At 43.9% G+C, this 19528-nt stretch overlaps 1 protein-coding gene across 4 annotated transcripts in view; it reads right to left on the bottom strand.

The window, feature by feature from the left end:
* Positions 1–4069: 4069 nt before the first annotated feature.
* Positions 4070–19528, bottom strand: part of MEAF6 (MYST/Esa1 associated factor 6) — a 29721-nt gene continuing 14262 nt past the window's right edge. The window contains exons 5-8 of one of the 4 annotated variants that reach the window (XR_009531113.1): positions 13806–13998; positions 10170–10227; positions 9503–9536; positions 8890–9016 (exon numbers count right to left, since the gene is read on the bottom strand). Coding sequence is in view for 3 of the 4 variants with exons in the window: in XM_060089510.1 (XP_059945493.1) it covers positions 9008–9016; positions 9503–9536; positions 13806–13998 (236 nt within the window). In the remaining variant the exon portion in view is untranslated. Of the gene's footprint in view, positions 4377–8889; positions 9017–9502; positions 9537–10169; positions 10228–13805; positions 13999–19528 lie in introns of those variants that run through there. The other 3 variants (XM_060089510.1, XM_060089512.1, XM_060089511.1) reach the window with 3 other exon arrangements.

Here is a 19528-nt window from a genome sequence, read left to right on the forward strand (position 1 = left end):
AGGCCGGCGCACCACGATGAAGAGTGTGGCCCCCGCTCTCTGCAACTAGAGAAAGCCCTCGCACAGAAACAGAAGACCCCCACACAGCCAAAAATAAATAAATAAATAAAGGAGTTCCTTTAAAAAAAAAAAAGAATTAACATCTTTGAACATTTCACCCAATTTGTACTTTTTATTTGTGAAGCTTTTATTGTATCTATTTTTTTCTAGAAACTGCTTTCCCATAGAATGGCTGTGCAGCATGTTGTAGGAAAGGCCACCCCGGTGATCTCCCTGCACATTAGGGACCCCCCGCCCCCAGCCAGTTGCTCTTGGCCCAGAACGCTCTGTAGAAGCCTGCACTTGAGGCAGGAATCTGCGTGCACGATGTGATAGTGACTGCAGCAAACGTTACTTCCAAGCCCCCATGTCGCGCTTTTCCAGGCGCTCTGTGCCTGTCGCGTCCAGCTGCCTTGGGACGCTTTACCTGCACCAGGAAATGTCGCTGCCTCGTTTATAAAATAGTTTTTCCAGTCGAGAACAGTATTCCAGATAAAAGGCTACTTATGGGCCTTTGTGTTTATAGACAGGAAGCTAAAATACCGGACTGTCCAGTTCATTATCAGCCGCTGACTGATAATGAGTGACTTTGCCCGAGGTCCCACGGAGGACTCAGGCAGGGCCTCTGATTGGGGTCCCCTGGCCCCACAAACCTGAGGAAGGGAGGGACCCAGACACTGGTTCGCAGTGACTCTCGGGCCCCTGAGGGGGATGGAGGTGGAGGGGGTGCCCTCAGCCCCGCCCCTCACAGCCATGTGGAGTTACATCTGCATGGGGACCCTCCCACGGGAGCGCTGGCCTGATCACCCCATGGCCCTGCTCACGGCAGGTGCGCCAGCAGTCCCACCCACGCGGCCCCCTCTCTGCACACCACAGGGTGGGGAGGGTCATGAAGGCCGTGAGGCTGCAAGAGGGGCCTGGAAGGAGAAGTCGGGCGCCTTCCCCCCTCTGCCCATCCCACCAGCCTGCTCTCCGTAAGCGTGAAGGCTCACACTTGGTTCCTGACCAGAGCTGAACTCTTGGTCATTCACTGCTTCTGCTTTGTGGCGAGGGGAGGAAGAGGCAGATTCCACAGGCAGGTGGGCAGTGGACAGGCGGCAGTGGGCAGCAGGTCCGGGCTTGCTGTGGTACCGCCTGGCCTTGCTGGCTCGCTGGCAGGCACGGACAAGGGCAGCAGAGCCCACACGGCAGGTGCGAGCTGGGGCCGGGCTCGTGGAGGACTGAGTCAGTTCACTGCCCTGTCGTCTTTGCTTTCCCGGCAGCTTCGGCCTGGCTGGGCTGGCCGTCCAGGGTTCAGAGCTTCCCCTCCAGGCCTCTTTCTCAATCTGGCTTCCGGGCAGAGCTGCTCAGAGGCTGCCAGGCCCAATGCCCAGCATGTTTCTTTCCCAGGACTTGGGTTTTAACTGTGAGGTTTTCCTCACCACCTCCTGCCCCACCCGCTGAAGCATCTTTATTCACGAGGCCTCAGCGTCCCCTCCTGAGAAAGGGACATGATGGTCCCTGCTTCTCCCTAGATTTGACAAGAGGACACCTCAGTGTGGCTGGTGGCAGCACAGGAGGGAGCAGCCCTGGGTTCGGGTCCCCCTCACTGGCTGTGGGGCCTCTCGGGGCCTGGGCGGCCCTCTCGGGGCCTGGGCTTCCTGGCCTACCTCACAACACGGTTGTAAAGTATGAGAGAAAGACAAGTACCACGTGATATTGCTTATCTGTGGAATCTAAAAAAATGGTACAAATGAACTTATTTACAAAACAAAAATAGTCACAGCTGTAGAAAACAAACTTATGGTTACCAAGGGGAAGGGGTGTTTGGGGAGGGATGAACTGGGAGATTGGGATGGACATGTACACACTACTGTACATAAAACAGATAACAAATAAGAACCTGCTGTACAGCACAGGGAACTCAGTACTCTGTAATGACCTATAGGGGAAAAGAATCTAAAAAAGAGCGGATATATGTATATGTATAACTGAGTCACTTTGCTGTACACCTGAAACTAACACAACATTGTAAATCAACGATACTCCAGTAAAAATTTTTTAAAATAGGGCTTCCCTGGTGGCGCAGTGGTTGAGTCCGCTTGCCGATGCAGGGGACACATGTGCATGCCCGGGTCCGGGAAGATCCCACATGCCGCGGAGCGGCTAGGTCTGTGAGCCATGGCCACTGAGCCTGTGCGTCCGTAGCCTGTGCTCCGCAACGGGAGAGGCCACAACAGTGAGAGGCACGCGTACCGCCAAAAAAAAAAAAATTTTTTTTAAATAATAAAAGAAAATAGAAATACTTGGGGGAAAAAAAGTGTGAAGGAGAGAGTGGCAGGGCCAGAACGTGACCCTGAGACAGGATCTCAAGCCACTGAGGTGCTGGAGGGGATCAAGCTCCAGTCACTGCCCTGCCGGCTCTTTCCTCCTTTTGTTTTCCTGGTTCCAGGGGCTGAGAAGCCAAAGGGGAGCGTATGCAAATCCCTGCATTGGGAAATGACCCTGGGGCGCTCACAGAGGATGGCCTCCTGCCAGCCCTTCCCCCAACCCCCCTAGGCCCCTACACCCCACCCTGGGGCTCTCACCAGCAGGGGCCTGACCCTGGGTCTTCTTGCAAGTTCTGTCCTGCACTCGGGTTAACCACACTGGGGCGCAGGATGACTACAGAAGCCTTGGCCTCCCTGGCAGAGAACTGGATGCAATTCCCTGCCTGGAGGTCCCCGCCCCCGCTGTCCCCATCGTACCGCGCCAGCCTGACGAAACTCTACAGTCCCTAAAGATCTGAGGGCCTAAACTAGGAGCAGGAGAGCTTTGGGGCTCCAGGAGAGCAGCTCCTGGGCAACCTCCACCCCAGTGCGGCTAACACCCCAAACAGCACTGGTCTCCTGCAGGGTGGTATGGGGGAGTGGCTGGGAGAGGCCACCAGTCACCATCCAGCTGCCACTTCCTCCCTCTTCCTGCCACGCTCTGTGCCCTCCCTCCTCCCCCCAGGTCCCCTGGAAAAGCCAGACTGTGTCTCCCCTACACAGAAGGGCAAGCCCCCTGCCCTGAAGGAGGCGCTGGGCAGGTCTCTATGACAAACAGACTGGGATTCAAGGGGACACAAATCTAGAGTTGGGGGAGGGGTAGTGCCATCAGCCCAAGCCCTGGGCCCAGCTGGTCTCCAGGGGTTCCTGCCGCTAAAGAAGGAAGTTCCGGGATCCTAGCACTTTTGCCCCAGGGATTCTCAAACCTCTGGCTCATTTTTTTTCCCTAGACCATATAGCAGGGTGGGTAGAGGGTGGTGAGTAAGAGCCTGTTCTGGGGGCCTCCTAGTTCATGGGAAGGGTGTGGGAGATTTGGCTGAAAGGGACAGGAAGTAGGGCCCTACAATTAAGGAAAATGAAGCCTTCCCAGGCCATGGTATGTAAATCCTTCCGGCTAGTTCCTGGACGGGGAGGAGGCCCCAGGCTGTCATTCTGGGGTGTGGCCTCAAAGCCCGACTCAAGGCCGCTACGGGTGATCTTAAGCTGCACACCCATTTAAGAAATGGCTGCAAAACTAGGTGGGAGAAATGGACTGGGCAACCCACCCACCGCACAGGGTTAGGAGGTTGCTAGGAGGCAGGTCACTGGGAAGGGTCCAAAGGCTCTGATTCTGGCTGCTCTCCAGAGAAGAGCCTCGCTAAAGGTCAGGGGCGCTGTGGTGTTCTGCCTGCCACCTGCTGGCACCTCCTGGTAAGGACTGCCTGGGGAGCAGGGGGCCTGCTTAGCCCACAGGGCTGCCAGCCCAGGCCTGAGCACAGGGCCTAGAAACTGGGATGCTTGGCAGGATCCGAAAACACAAAACTAAAGAGAAAAATATGGAAAGTAAGTGCTACGGCAAAAACAGGGAATTCTCAGTGGTCTTTGCAGCTCCACCTGGAAAGCAACACCAGAGTTCACAGTGTGCCCTACAAAGTTTAGAGTTCCAGAAAATTCCAACTGTTCTGGGTAACAAATTATCCAAGAAAAATTCTCAGGAACTGGACAAATAGGGAGGAAAGGAAAAGGAGAAAGAAATACTTGTATTCCTTTTTTTTTTTTTTTTTTTGGCTGCACTGGGTCCTCGTTGCTGAGCGCGGGCTCCTCTTCTTTGAGGTGCACAGGCTTCTCACTGCAGTGGTCTCTCCTGCTGTGGAACACGGGCTCTAGGTACGCGGGCTTCAGTAGTTGCGGCGCCCGGGCTCTAGGGCGCACAGGCTTCAGTAGTTGTGGCTCAGAGGCTCAGTGGCTCCGCAGCATGTGGGATCTTCCCAGACCAGGGATTGAACCTGTGTCTCCTGCATTGGCAGGCGGATTCTTCACCACTGCGCCACCAGGGAAGTCCCTGTATTCCTATTTTTAAAGTGATATGGAAGATAAAGTCACAGTGAGTTCCACGTATTTCAACCCTTTGGCTCAGCCATCCCACCGCTAAGCACTGTGTTTGCAAAATGATGTGTGTAACGCACCACAACACTGCCTGAAACAGCAAAAGATGGGAAATAACATTAACACTATCAGTAGAGGACTGGGTTAGATAGATTTTGGTAACAAATGTAATGGAGTATTAGGTAGCCAACAGAAACGAGGCCGCTGCATTTACAGAACATTTTCTAAGCTATATTAGTAGCTGAAAAAAGTATGCTCCCCTTTCGGTAATAGTCACACATACGTGTGCATGTTGCTCACGAATGTACAAGGTTCTTCTGGAAGGGTACACAGGAAACTGTCTCCGGGAAGGACAACTGGGAGCAGAGGGACAGGTGGACTGACTTTTCATTGACCGCACTTCAGTACCACTTGAATATATGCCACTTGCATGTATTACTTATTCAGATTAGATTGTTGTTTGGTTTTTTTTTTTGCGGTACGCGGGCCTCTCACTGCTGTGGCCTCTCCCGTTGCAGAGCACAGGCTCTGGACACGCAGGCTCAGCGGCCATGGCTCACTGGCCCAGCCACTCGGCATGTGGGATCTTCCCGGACCGGGGCATGAACCCGCGTCCCCTGCATTGGCAGGCAGACTCTCAACCACTGCGCCACCAAGGAGGCCCCAGATTAGATATTTTAAAGCACCCTTGGGTAGAGAAATAAGTTATGGGGGGTGGGGATGGGGATCTGAGGAGGCCTGTATTGGCCAGGGGTCTCTAATGTTTATTCTTTTTTTTTTTTGGCACCACGCAGATTATGGCATCTTCGTTCCCCAACCAGGGATCAATCCCTGGCCCACAGCAGTGCAAGCGTGGAGTCCTAACCACGAGACCACCAGGGAATTCTCAGCTAATGTTTATTCTTGTACACGAACGGTGAAAAGTTGGTGCACACCTACCCCCAACATGTGTATGTTGTTAAACCATGATAAGTGCCATTTTGGAAGATCAAAATGGTTGACTGCTTGTGGTTCAACCTAATATTTATTTACAAATTACCTTACATGTACTAATGAATGAATATTTCTGCATATTATATAACACAAAGTGAGGAACTAAGTAAGGCTGAGCCAGAAAGTAAATATAAACCAAAGGCCTGCCGTGTTCTTCCCAGCCCCCAACCCCTCCCCTTGGAGACCAGCACCCTTTGAAGTGGGGATCAGAATCAACTCCGCCACAGCCCATCTCAGTGAGGAAAACCGTTTCAAATCATGAAGCTTACCGCTTATAAAATTCAGGCCTGATAATGTTAACTTGGATTAACACAGGAATGAGAACCTCAGCCCCTTCTTCTTCTCTCTGCACCTCCCAAGCACATGGCCCTCGCAGGGACTCAATATGACCCCAGCCTGGGAGAAGTAAATGTGTGCAGAGCGCAGCCCTGCTCCCCCACTGCAGCATCCCCAGTCAGGCTTCCGATGTGAGTTTTTAAGTGTAATGATGCCTCAGTAATTTGGAGTAAGGCTAAGGGGCAGAGGAGTCAGAATAAAAGCAAAAACTAAGTCACACAGTGTTTCAAAACAGCGTACTTACTGCTCTCAAGCTTAGGCCATTTAATACTTGTTTCAGTTCCCTTACTTGGCACACAGATCAAGAAGTCAAGAATACTCTCTTTAGAATACATACTCACAGGGTACTTACATTACCCCAGCACCCAAAAGCTCAATCTTGGAGTCGGAAATAATGCTAATGCCTGCTTCCTCCTCTTTCACAGCAAGGGATTTTCTTCTAAGCAAAGAGAATAAACTCCATGATAGGGTAAACGTTTAACCTAATTATGGATCAATTTCCTACAGCACTCCAAAGGGCCCCAAGATGGGGACAACAGCTTCGACAGGCCATGCTCTCAACCCTCACTAGCCCTGTCCAAATTCACAACGCTTCCCTCGGTCCCTCCCCTGGGCCCCAAATAGCTTCTCACCTCCTGCTTTGTAGGTTGTTCCCGTTCTCCATGTTCAACTTTTAGGGTCTGATGGTGTTTAGAGCACTTTGAGCTATTTCCTCATCTCCTGGAAGAGGGTACTTGAGACTCCCTAGGAAGCTCTATACAGGCACCATCCTCCCAGGGTAAGACATAAAGTGCCTGGATTTTTTTTTAGTATCTTGTAACTACCAAAAGGAGCAAAGGACAACCTATTCCCATCTTAGAGATGAGAAGGTTAAAGGCCAGAAGCCAAGTACTATTCCAAACCCAACCAAGCTGGTGAAGGCAGTACCTTCTCAGTGGTCCTGGCAGCCATTCCAGGGCAGAAGTCACTGGTGGGGGCAGCTAAGATGGGAGGACACAGGCCACCCAGCAGACCACCTCCACCAAGTGTCACAGATAGGAACTGCGAGGGCAACTGCCACCTAAATACACGTGTTCCTCCACTAGGAAGGTTGTTCCTCTAATCAAGAACTTGATCAAGGTCATAACCTTATCCTCTTTTAAACTCAAGCAAACTTAAGCTTAGCTGATAGCCAAAGTTGCAAACATCACAAGTATGGTAGGCAGGGATCTCCCGGCATTTTTTCCCAAACCAGCCCAACATAGGGAACCTAAGTGATCTCTCAAGACTCTTGTATCTCCAGTATGTCTGGCCAACTTACAGGAAAGTTGTGAGGTCTCCTAATCAATGATTAAACTTTATAGAGAAAATAGTATAAAGCAAGCCATGTCTCTAACCATAATTACACATACATAGAGGTATTCATACACATAGATATGCTTTTAATAATATATCTTTTTAAGAGTAGTCCTACTCTATCTCTAGCAAAAGTCAAACTGTGAGAGTCAGAAATATCTTCAGGTTTGCTGTGTGCTGTCCTCAGAGTTAAGGAAACCACTGGGATCCCATCCTTCCCTCCGGGGAAAGGAGACTGACAAAAAAGGATACAGAAAGCTTCTGGTTTCCACTGTCTTTAGTTTTGTTTTTAAGGAACAATCTATATAAGAAACTACTTCCTTAAAAAATCCCTGAAGTTCTGCTACCAAAGACATAGGCAAAGACATCTAAATAGCCACAGAGTCAAAAAAAAAAAAAAAAAAAAAAGTTTATTTGAGAACAAGAGGAAGTTTTTGCACATCTGACAAGGTAGACGTGTTTTGATAATAGACGCCATCCATATTTCAGCTCTACCAATATTGCCACAAATGGAACATATTTTTTCTAATGAAGATATGGACATAAGTAAAGGACTATGACTAAATAGAGTCAAAGGAAAGGTGAGGCCCCACAGCTTATCCCTTAGACTGATTCATGACATAGGATTTAAATCGAACAATCCAGTCTCCTAATGCAGTGGTTCTCAACTTGGTTTCTTATCAGAATGCCAGGGACTCTTCGAACGAATATCCCCAATACTAGGCTGTACCCGAGTCAGAGTCTTGGGGAGTGGGACCCAGGCACTGGTATTTTTTTAAGCATCCCAGGTGATTCCAATGTGCAGCCAAGGTGGACCGCTGCTCCAGAGGCAGGTAACAACCATCAACAGGCTCCTCAGCCCATCCACCCTGAAAGGAAGGGGCATTTGCTGGGCATCGCGGCCTCTCGGTGATCCTGTCATTCACTTTGCTCAAGGACTCCAGGCGTTATCAGCTTTGGGTACAATGTAGAGCCTTTCCATTTGCCTTAGTGATTTTTAGAGCAATATTTAATCAGGCAAATACCATCAAAGAGAGAAAAGATGGAAAAAGAAATTTCCGTAAGGCATGATACAAATAAGTAAGTGAAAAAACAATCTCAAGTTTAAAAGTGAAGGATGAGAAGTCAAAGCCTGTGAAATTTTATTTATACAAAAGAATAAAAATACCTATTTTAAAAGGACTGATTTAAACTTATGTTTTTCAGCTTTCCTGTTCCTTGAACATGAAACTGCTTCCAACTCAAAAAGATTTAAGATAAGTAATTATTAAATAAACACTCTTTACCTTCCCTCTGCAAAAAAAAAAAAAAAAAGCCAAGTCCCCATTTTATTTATGGTAAACCAAATTATTTTCAGTTAAGAATATTGGCAACTGCACGAAACAGATTATCAGATATGTCAGCAGGAAGGTATGAGCTGTACAATGGCATTACAAAAAGTCCCAAAAGAAAATAAGATGGTAAAAACAATCATAGAAAAATGATAAAACACAAACAAAATAAGAAAACGCCAGATATTTACAGCCTCCCTCTGAAATGTGACTTGTTCTACGTTCAGCATAAAACAAACCTAGAGAACATTTCTCGATGCGCATCACAGATGAAGCTGGTGCCAGCCAGTTTGACGGGAGAGACATTGGTTCCAAGAAGTGAGAAATGCACAGTTAGCAACTTGCTGGGCTTAAAACAATGTCTTGGGTCTTCCTGCAATTGTTACTAAAAATGACACAAAATAAATGCTCCGATATGGTCTTACAGAAACGACTTGTTTGTCACCACATTTCAGAACAAACTACTCAGAGTCACAGGCACCGGGTCTGGGAAAGCAGAGATGGATGGCCACGCAGCCAGGTGAGGGGTGTTTATCTTTGTGAGGTCGGAGGAGGGAAGCAGGGCTCTATAGCCTGGACGCTTCTGCACTAATGAGTCTTCTAATAATCCTGAAGAGAGAAAAACAAAAGTCCCAACTTATTCTCAGCAGAACACTGATAAATTCTCACCAACAACCCTGCTAGGCTATTGCTCTGTAGCCAAAGATTCTATTTCAAATATGACAGACAATATTTCACATCGAAAATGGCTTGTCTTCTGAATCCACAAAGGGGCAGAAACATCAATTCTGCCTTATTAGACCTGAGAACTCACCAGTTAGAGGCATGGGGGTGGTGAGGAGGGGTAGTATTAACAGTTCATTATTTAATCAAAGCGAATTTTTCTTCAGTAAAAAATGTGTGAGCCTTTCTCTCTCCAAAATATAAAGAAAGTACACAAACCTAAAAGTCAAAGTGCATCCAGATGGATACCCCAGACTTTAAAACAAGAACTGTGACCCCAGATTAGGAACACTCAAGCTCTGAAGACAAATACGTTTTCTAACCATCTACAAAAATCACCAGCCTCTCTGAAATGGTCTGGCTGATACTTACAGCTCGTGGTTTTTTGTTTAACTTCAGATCAATCCTGTGATAGGAAAGATAAAAGATATTTGCATTTTAATTTACAGAAAACGGGTCCAAGAATCAGCTACTGCATAGGGCACAAGCTATAACAAAGACTATTTGGTTAAGTAAAATCCACATTCTTCATTAGACTATGTCATATTTAGTTGTTTACCCAGATATTATTAAGCAAGTATTTATTAAAAACATGAGCAGATACTCTTGCCACAAGGTAAACTTAGATGACTCAAAAAGAAATACACTATAGCAGTTATAAAAGTCGTACAATTTTTAAAAATTATTCCAAAATTACACGTTAAAGAGCTTGGATTAAGAGGGCATGCTCTACGTTAATGTGTTAGCTCTGCAACTATGCTGCTGATAATCACTGAGACACTGAGTGATTAAGAACAGGAAAGAGACTAGGAGTTTGTATTCCTGGACATGAAACACAAAAGAAATTCAACAAATTTCAATTTTTAAATCTTTCCAGAGCAAAACATCAAGATCTTAAACTATCAATCTCCTTATGAAGCAAAGCCAGGATATCAATTTAAATATTAATCAAAGTAAAGGTTATCTATTTTTAAAGAAATTAAAATGCATAAAAGTGAAGTTTACTTAATTTTGCTTAAGTTATTAAATAAAATGTTACCTCCATCACGTTTTTCTGTTTTTAAAAAAAACTTCCCAGCCTAACCTAATATACATACCTACAATTAAACAGATAAACTATGGGTTAGAAAGGTCTCAGAAAGGCATATTTGTCTCTACACACTAAACAACACAGCACAAATACTAATTCAAATCAAACTTACTCAAAGTCATAATCAAACATGCCAGACGGGCTGAGGGGCAGCATTTGAAAGGAAGAAAGCAATAGAAATTAATATCCTAATTGAATAAATTAGTTGATTAGCCACCCTAGCAAGATTTGTAGAAACAAAATCACTTTTAAGAATCTTAAGCCACAAAGTTTCAAACATCAAAGATTCTGTGGTTGGGAGATTCCCTTCCCTCAATGGATTTCATATCAGAAGAACAGACTATAAAAAGAAAAGTTATTTCATTAGAAAACTAGATACCTGCAGGGCTTCTATTAACTGCCAGATTCAGAGTTAGAACTTTTAAAATATTTAATTATAATGAAAAATAAACAGGGTATTTAGAAGAAATAGAGAACAAAGGGTTTAGTCACATAATGAAAAGTGCTTTGAAGACAGTACCAACAACTCGGCATAATATGCTTTCACTAAAATGAAAGATAAAAATATCATACATTTTTGAAAATAGAAAACATTTTGCAATTTCTAACTCGGGTTTTATATTTAAGCATGTCCAAACATGGTACTCCTTTTCTCTGCATTCATGCTAGAAGCCAAGGGTTGAATCAGAGTCTAATTCCAAAAACCACAGAGCCATATTACTCTGCCCCTGAACTGGTGAAGGCAGTTAACGGTTTATGTCAGGGCTACAATTATGGAACGCCGAAGTCTGCAGTGCGCCTATTGAAACAAAGGGAAGTTGACATCCACAAGCACCCAAGCCGTAAGGGTCCAGATGGAAGCAGCCTAGAGGAGAAGGCCGTTTTGGGCCATCGCCGCTAACAGACCACGGGCTGGGCAGACCTCCAAAGCAAATGTTAACCAGGGGCACAACACCAGCTCCTTAGCTGGCTCCAGAGCCTTTCAGACTGTAGACAGGAGGTAAAACAATATCCATAATGGTTGTATTTCTCCTAGCCAATGTTTGCAAGAGTGAAGCTGGAAGAAAGCTTAACTTCAATAACCTTTATGCAACAGTTTCACTTAGGACATTTGGGAAAAGTATACAGTAAGTGTACAAACCAGGAACTGTCAGAAATTCAACTTTCAGCCTAACTTAACTTTGTTCAGAAATTAAAGAAGTAGACTGTACCTATTTCATGAAAACGTCACAAACTACCTAGAATTCTAGAGCTTGGTACAGTATCAAAAACCTGTAAGAGCAGCTATAGGTTATACTGATTTCAACTTTTTTCTTTAAAGACACTCGGACTTATCCTTCAGATATCACGTAAAATATAAGACTTTAGAATCTTGTGATCATTCATGAATGCTAAAAATTATCTGATAGATTTTTATATTCCTAAAGAGGACAAATTCAAAGTTCTTCCTTTTTTGCTAGGGTACTTATTTATTTCCACTTTGCTTTACTCATCACTAAACAGTGTCTTCCACATGGTGGGTATTCAGACTTTTGTTGAAATAATTTACTGTTGACTTTTATCTGACAATATGGGGTGTGGTACATTGAAGGAGAAACGACACTGTACTGGGAGCAAAGTTACAAACGTGTAGACAAAGTGCTCCCCCACGCCCGTCCCCCGATCAGTCAGACCCACTAAGACATTAGTCAGGGGCGAGGGGTTTGGGCCAGACACAATTCCCGACTAAAGATGGCAGGAATCTGAGAAGGTAAACCCAGCAGGATACTGAACCTGGGGAACACAAAAGGATCCTGCTTTCCAAACAGAAAGCCCCATTGTGAAGGCAGTAACTAACATCAAATATCTTTTTAAATCCTAGTATATTTCTGGAAGGAGTTAGTTCCTAGGGCCAGGAGAGGAAAGGGTAGGAAATGCTGTTACTATGGAAATCTACCATCAATCTGCAAGAAGAAAGTTAAGTTCAATGCCTAATTCCCTTTTATCAGCTGATCAGTATCATTAAGGAAAATAAGGTATTACCTGAAATAAACAATAGCTATCAATAGAGTCTAGTGTACCAGGAATGGAGAAAGTGTCCCAGAAACTTTCAAGGAATTTACCCCTCCTCTAGATACTCTGAAATAGGAAAATAATTATCCCATTTAAAATGACACTGGTGTAAACTTAATGAAAGCAACACAGAGCATGACCTTTTTATCTTGACAATTTAAAAAAATATTTTTAAGAGTATGGATCTCTGCTGTTTATGATAAACTAGCATCAGTCCTGTCACAGCGATTAAGCTGTAGCCTTACCAAAAAAAAAAAAAAAGAAAAGAGACAGAGAGATGCAATTTTTGCTCTCTCTTACTGCACTTATGAGATTGGCGTGGTGATTTCTGGTTTGCAGAAAAATGTTAAGCTGCAGTCCTTAGTCACTATCCGGAGGATATACTGTTTCTGGGTCTGAAAACCACTACCATCATTGACAAGAAGAACTCTTAAAAGAATTAAAGAATCAGTTGATGCCAAGGAGGCTTAAACCCATTAGAGTTAATTCTGTATTATCCCTGTATGCCACATCTGGCAAAGGTTAACAACTGTTAATATCCTGGGTGCCTGAGGGAATGTTCTATGGGACAACCCAGGCCAGAAGCAAACTGACTGGCACAGGGAAGCCCACCCATTTCTTGCACACCCCCTTTCATCTCCTCAGCATGCAGGCTCCTAAGAGGAGCAGGACAAAAGCCAACCTGGTGGATATCTGGTTTTCATACCTCCCAGAAGAAGGTTTGAGGCCATCCCTTCCTCTAGAAACTACTGCTTTACCCTCTCTGAGTTCAGCTGTATAATTTCCAATTACCTGAGCTAACAGGCCACGGCATTATCATATAAACCCCAAGCAGAGTGAATGCTAAAATCCTCTCTGGGTGGCACCTGACCTCTCTGTCCACTGATGTGATTCCTATCTCATTAGGCACTGCAAAAAAACACAGTGAACAAATATTTTCTAGGAAGGTGCTCTCGTATCTTATAGTCCTTATACTGCTGAAATCAGCATTTTACAAAGATATGTAAAAATAGAGAAATCATAAGCAATCAAAAAACTTGTATTTAAAAAGCATAAAGGCGCTATCAGATCAGTTCTGTCCATCCTCCAGGGAATAAGAACAGGCAGGGATCAGGATTAGGAGCAAAAGACTTCTCCCACTTTTCAGCTTCCCAACACATGCTAGTGGCATTTTCCAAATACCAGTACACAGATTCCATTTCTATTTCCCTTTTTCTCTTCCGAAAGGACTTCAAATTCACTGTATTAAACAAAAGTTTTATGGAATCAAATTCTTCTACACTAGAAACACTGAGAAGGATGTCTTCCTTCACAGTTACTCTAATGCCCACTAATTCCCCCCTTAGAGGAAAATTAGCCTGTTTCACTTGGACCAAATGAATTTCTTCCCATCAGCAACAGAAAAGACCACACCAATCCTGAAAAATGTTTATTCTATTAAAGTCCCTTCACAGCAATGGTCACGGAAGCTCTAAGTGGGTGGGGATAGGGTGGGGGCATAGAGGGTGGGGAAAGGTGGTCCCTACCACTGACCTGTGCCGGTTTTTATTCTTTCGTTTTTTATGGCTGCTATGATGACTCCCTGAGGAAGTAGAAGAAGCAGCCTTCTGAGGTTTCACTCCCTGCACAGATCCATCCAGATCCTCAGGATCCTCCTGGCTGGGCTCATTTTCCTGATTGTGGAAGTCTGGAGAAGTATCACTTTCCGTCCCACTTCCTGGCTCCCCTGGAGGGAATAAACACAAGTCCCCCAAAGCATCATCAGTACTCCTCAGGCAGTTTGTCCACCAGTCAGGAAAGATTTTCTGAGCACTAACACATAGAAAAAGACTTGTTTCCTACCCTCAAGGACCATATGTTCTAACTGACAGGAAGATACATACAGTCAAAGTTACCAGAGTTCCTGAGAAACTTGTAATCTGAAAACAATGTAACCAGAGGCAACAGACCTAAGGACAGCTGGGAGATTGGACCATAGAACCAAGATAACCTCGGTACATAAAGGTTATTTAAACAAGAATATGCTAATGGGATTAATAATTACATAAGAAGCATTATCAAAAACATTACATAGGTCTTCAGGAGGTGAGAGATGACCTTGGGAAAACATCCTACAGCTGGCCCTGGTCCCTTCCCCAGACCACATGGGAATCCTGACTTTCCATCAAGAAAAAGGGCCCAGGAGGAGAAGAGCCCCATTACCTATGTTACTCTGAGAAGCCTTAAGAACATTATTTTAAAAGTGGTAATACCCTGCAGCTGACAGATAATCCCAATTTTTTTAATTTATTTATTTTTAACATCTTTATTGGAGTATAATTGCTTTACAATGGTGTGTTAGTTTCTGCTGTATAACAAAGTGAATCAGCTATACATATACATGTATCCCCATATCTCCTCCCTCTTTCGCCTCCCTCCCACCCTCCCTATCCCACCCCTCTAAGTGGTCACAAAGCACCGAGCTGATCTCCCTGTGCTATGTGGCTGTTTCCCACTAGCTATCTATTTTACATTTGGTAGTGTATATATGTCCATGCCACTCTCTCACTTCGTCCCAGCTTACCCTTCCCCTCCCCATGTCCTCAAGTCCATTCTCTATGTCTGCGTCTTTAATCCTGTCCTACCCCTAGGTTCTTCAGAACGATTTTTTTTTTTTTTAGATTCCATATATATGTGTTAGCATACGGTATTTGTTTTTCTCTTTCTGACTTACTTCACTCTGTATGACAGACTCTAGGTCCATCCACCTCACTACAAATAACTCAGTTTCGTTCCTCTTTATGGCTGAGTAATATTCCATTGTACATATGTGTATGTGCCACATCTTCTTTATCCATTCACCTGTCGATAGACACTTAGGGTGCTTCCATGTCCTGGCTATTGTAAACAGAGCTGCAATGAACACTGTGGTACATGACTCTTTTTGAATTATGGTTTTCTCAGGGTATATGCCCAGTAGTGGGATTGCTGGGTCGTATGATAGTTTTTTTTTAGTTTTTTAAGGAACCTCCATAGTGTTCTCCACAGTGGCTGTATCAATTTACATTCCCACCAACAGTGCAAGAGGTTTCCCTTTTCTCCACACCCTCTCCAGCATTTACTATTTGTACATATTCCCAATTTTAAAACATCCCTCAGATATATTAAATAAGCAAGTTCAAGAACAATTTGCATAAATATGTTTTTAAGAAAAATTACATGTATTTTGGTAAATGTACACTTTTTCTTCCTGAAAGGAATTTCTTGAAACTCTTAATACAAAAGGATGGGGGAGGAGAAGACTTTCACTTTACTGAACTGTTGAAGAATCCTAAATATGTACATATATTACCTGTTTCTAAAAACTGTCAAAAGGGGTTATGTGGACAGCAGAACCAGGGACCACCTTTCTTCTTTTTATGTCTTTGTATTACAAACTACTGGGAAGAGATTTCAAACTGAGTAGCACATGGATATGAGAGCTAAAAGAAAGAGGCAATCCCAAAAAAGCAGAAGAGAGAAATTAGAAGCAGATCTCAGCAATCATGAAACCCTATTTTTGAACACTTCGTGAAAACAACAGAAGAAGGAGCTCTAAAACTAGGAAGCTAGAAAAAGTATACTGACCAACCCTGTCCTGAGGTTCAGGAAAACTGATTTCATATAAAAATTAGCACAAGAACTTCAAAACTTACTACACAAAGCTAGAGTAACCAAGACTGCATGGTACGAGCATAAGAATAGACATATAGGTCAAGGGAACAGAATTCAGAGTCCAGATATAAATCCTTACATTTATGGTCAATTGATTTTCAACAAGAATGACAAGACAATTCAATGAAAAAAGAATCGTCTTTTGACAAATGGTGCTAAGATAACTGGATATCCACATGCAAAAGAATGAAATTGGAACCCTATCTCACACCATATACAAAAATTAACTCAAAATGGATCAGAGACCTAAATGTAGGAGCTATAAAACTCTTAGAATCTATTGGATTAGGCAATGGTTTCTTAGATAAGACCACAAAAGCAAGCATGACAAAAGAAAAAATATGTAAAGTGAACTATATCATGTTATGTAAAACTCTTGAACTGCAAATATCACCCAAAAAGTAAAACAACCCACAGGGGTGAGGTGAGGGCAAAATGGGCAAAGGGGGTCAGCTATATGGTGACAGATGGAAACTAAACTTTTGGTGGTGAGAACACTGTAGTATATACAGAAGTCAAAGTATAATGTTGTACATATCAAACTTCTATGTTATAAAACCAATGCTAACTAGAAAAAAAAATCACAACCCACAGAATGGGAGAAAATTATTTGCACATCATATATCTGATAAAGACCTGTATCTAGAATTCATAAAGAACTCTTAGAACTCAATAATAAAAAGACAAAAAAAAAATTAAAAACATCAGCAATGGATTTGAATACACATTTCTCAAAAGAAGATATACAAATGGCCAATAAGCACAGGAAAAGATGCACAACATCATTAGCCATTAGGGAAATGCAAATCAAAACTACAATGAGATGGCACTGCCTACCCACTGGGTAACTATAATGGAAAGACAAACAGTAACAAGTGTTGGTGAAGATGTGGAGAAACTGGAACCTTCAAACACTGCTGATGGGAATATAAATTGTATAGCCAACTTGGAAGACAGTTTGGCAGTTCCTCAAAAGATCAAACATTGAGTTAACAAATCACCAGCAATTCCACTCCTGAGTATATATCCAAGAGAAATGATAACATGTTCACACAAAACTGGTCATAAATGTTCACAGAAGTATTATTCACAGCAGCAAAATGTCCATCAACTGATTAATGCATAAATAAAATGTGGTATGTCCATGCAATGGAATATAGGCACAGCTCAGAGACATTGTGGATTTGGTTCTAGACACCACAATAAAGCGAGTATCAAAATAATGTGAGTTACACAAATTTTTTGGTTTCCCAGTGCATATAAAAGTTATGTTTACACTATACTGAGTCTATTAAGTGTGCAACAGCATTATGTCTAAAAAAATGTACATACCTTAATTTAAAAATATATTATTGCTAAAAAATGCTAACCATCAACTGACAGCACAGGATTGCCACAAACATTCAATTTGTAAAAAATGCAGTATCTGCAAAGTGCAATAAAACAAAGTATGCCTGTATTATTCAGCATTAAAAAGAAATGCAGTACTAATACATGCTCTGTTTGGGAGTTTTTAAGTGTGATTATAGTGTAAAGGGCCTATCATTTATATAACTACCATATGATCCAGTAACCCCACTTATGGGTATTTATCCAGAAGAACTGAAATCAGGATCTTGAAGAGATATCTGCACTCCCATGTTCATTGCAGCATTATTCAATAGCCCAAATGTGGAAACGACTTAAATGTCTGTCAATAGATGAACGGATAAAGAAACTGTGGTAGGGCTTCCCTGGTGGCGCAGTGGTTAAAAATCTGCCTACCAACGCAGGGGACACGAGTTCGAGCTCTGGTCTGGGAAGATCCCACATGCCATGGAGCAACTAAGCCCATGTGCCACAGCTGCTGAGCCTGCAAGCCACAACTACTGAGCCCGAGTGCCACAACTACTGAAGCCCATGTGCCTAGAGCCCGTGCTCGCAACGAGAAGCCACTGCAATGAGAAGCCAACGCACCACAACAAAGAGTAGCCCCCGCTCGCCGCAACTAAAAGAAAGCCCATGCGCAACAAGGACCCAACGCAGCCAAAAATAAAATAAATAAATTTATTTTAAAAAAAGAAAATGTGGTATACACATAACAATGGAATATATTATTCAGCCTTAAAAAGAAGGAAATCCTGTCATATGCCACAACATGGATGAACCTGGAGGACGTTATGCTAAGTGAAATAAGCCAGTCACAGAAAAACAAATACTGCATGATTCCACTCCTATGAGGTATCTAAAACAGTCAAACTCACAGAAGCAGAAAGTAGAATGGTGGTTGCCAGTGGCTGGGGGGAGGGGGGAGGGGGGAGTTGCTGTTTAATGAGTATAAAGTTTCAGTCATGCAAGACAATTAAGTCCTAGAGATCTGCAGTGCAACTCTGTACAGTTAAGACTATTGTACTGTGCACTTAAAAATCTGTAGGTCTGGACTCCCTTGGTGGTGCAGTGGTTAAGAATCCACCTGCCAGTGCAGGGGACACTGGTTCGAGCCCTGGTCTGGGAAGATCCCACATGCTGTGGAGCAACCAAGCCCATGTGCCACAACTACTGAGCCTGCGCTCTAGAGCCTGCAAACCACAACTACTGAGCCCACACGCTGCAACTACTGAAGCCTGCGTGCCTAGAGCCCATGTTCCGCAACAAGAGAAGCCACCGCAACGAGAAGCCCACGCACCACAATGAAGAGTAGTCCCTGCTCGCTGCAACTAGAGAAAGCCTGCACACAGCAACGAAGACCCAATGCAGCCAAAAATAAATTAAAAAGTAAAAAAAAAAAAATCTGTAGATCTTATGTTTAGTGTTCTTGCCACAATTTAAAAACTATCATTTGGCAATACATACTAAAAGGGACTTCCCTGGTGGCGCAGTGGTTGAGAATCCGCCTGCCAATACAGGGGACATGGGTTTGATCCCTGGTCCGGGAAGATCCCACATGCTGCGGAGCAACTGAGCCCATGCGCCACAACTACTGAGTCTGTGCACTACAGCCCGCGAGCCGCAACTACTGAGCCCATGTGCTGCAACTACTGAGGCCCGCACGCCTAGAGCCCATGCTCTACAACGAGAAGCCTGCGCACCGCAATGAAGAGTAGCCCCTGCTCGCCAGGACTAGAGAAAGCCCACGTGCAGCAACAAAGACCCAACGCAGCCAAAAATAAATTTTTAAAAAATTAAAAAAAAAATCCAACATACTAGAATATGTATACAAGAAACGGGGGGAAATTTCTGAGATTTTTCAACATAATACAGGGGGTGGAGGTGAGGGTAGGTAGGGTGTGGATAGGACAGGACTGGCCACAGTGTGATGGTTTGGGGGCAGTGTGATAGGTACACAGGGATTCATTGTTTTGTCTGTATTTGCATAGATTAAAAATTCACTCTAATGAAAGAGTTTAAACATAATCTTTTTCCCCCTTATTTTACCCCAGTGTATCTGTAACAGGCCCTCCCAAGGTATGCCTTTAAGGATGGGAATGGCAAGACTCGTCTTGGAAAGTCCAGGGTGTTTTCCAACACCAACGACCAATTCCCTGATTCCCCAGACACCAACACTTGAATTTAATTCTGACACT

This window comes from Mesoplodon densirostris, chromosome 2 (assembly GCF_025265405.1).
Source record: "Mesoplodon densirostris isolate mMesDen1 chromosome 2, mMesDen1 primary haplotype, whole genome shotgun sequence".
NCBI classification, from domain to species: domain Eukaryota; kingdom Metazoa; phylum Chordata; class Mammalia; order Artiodactyla; family Ziphiidae; genus Mesoplodon; species Mesoplodon densirostris.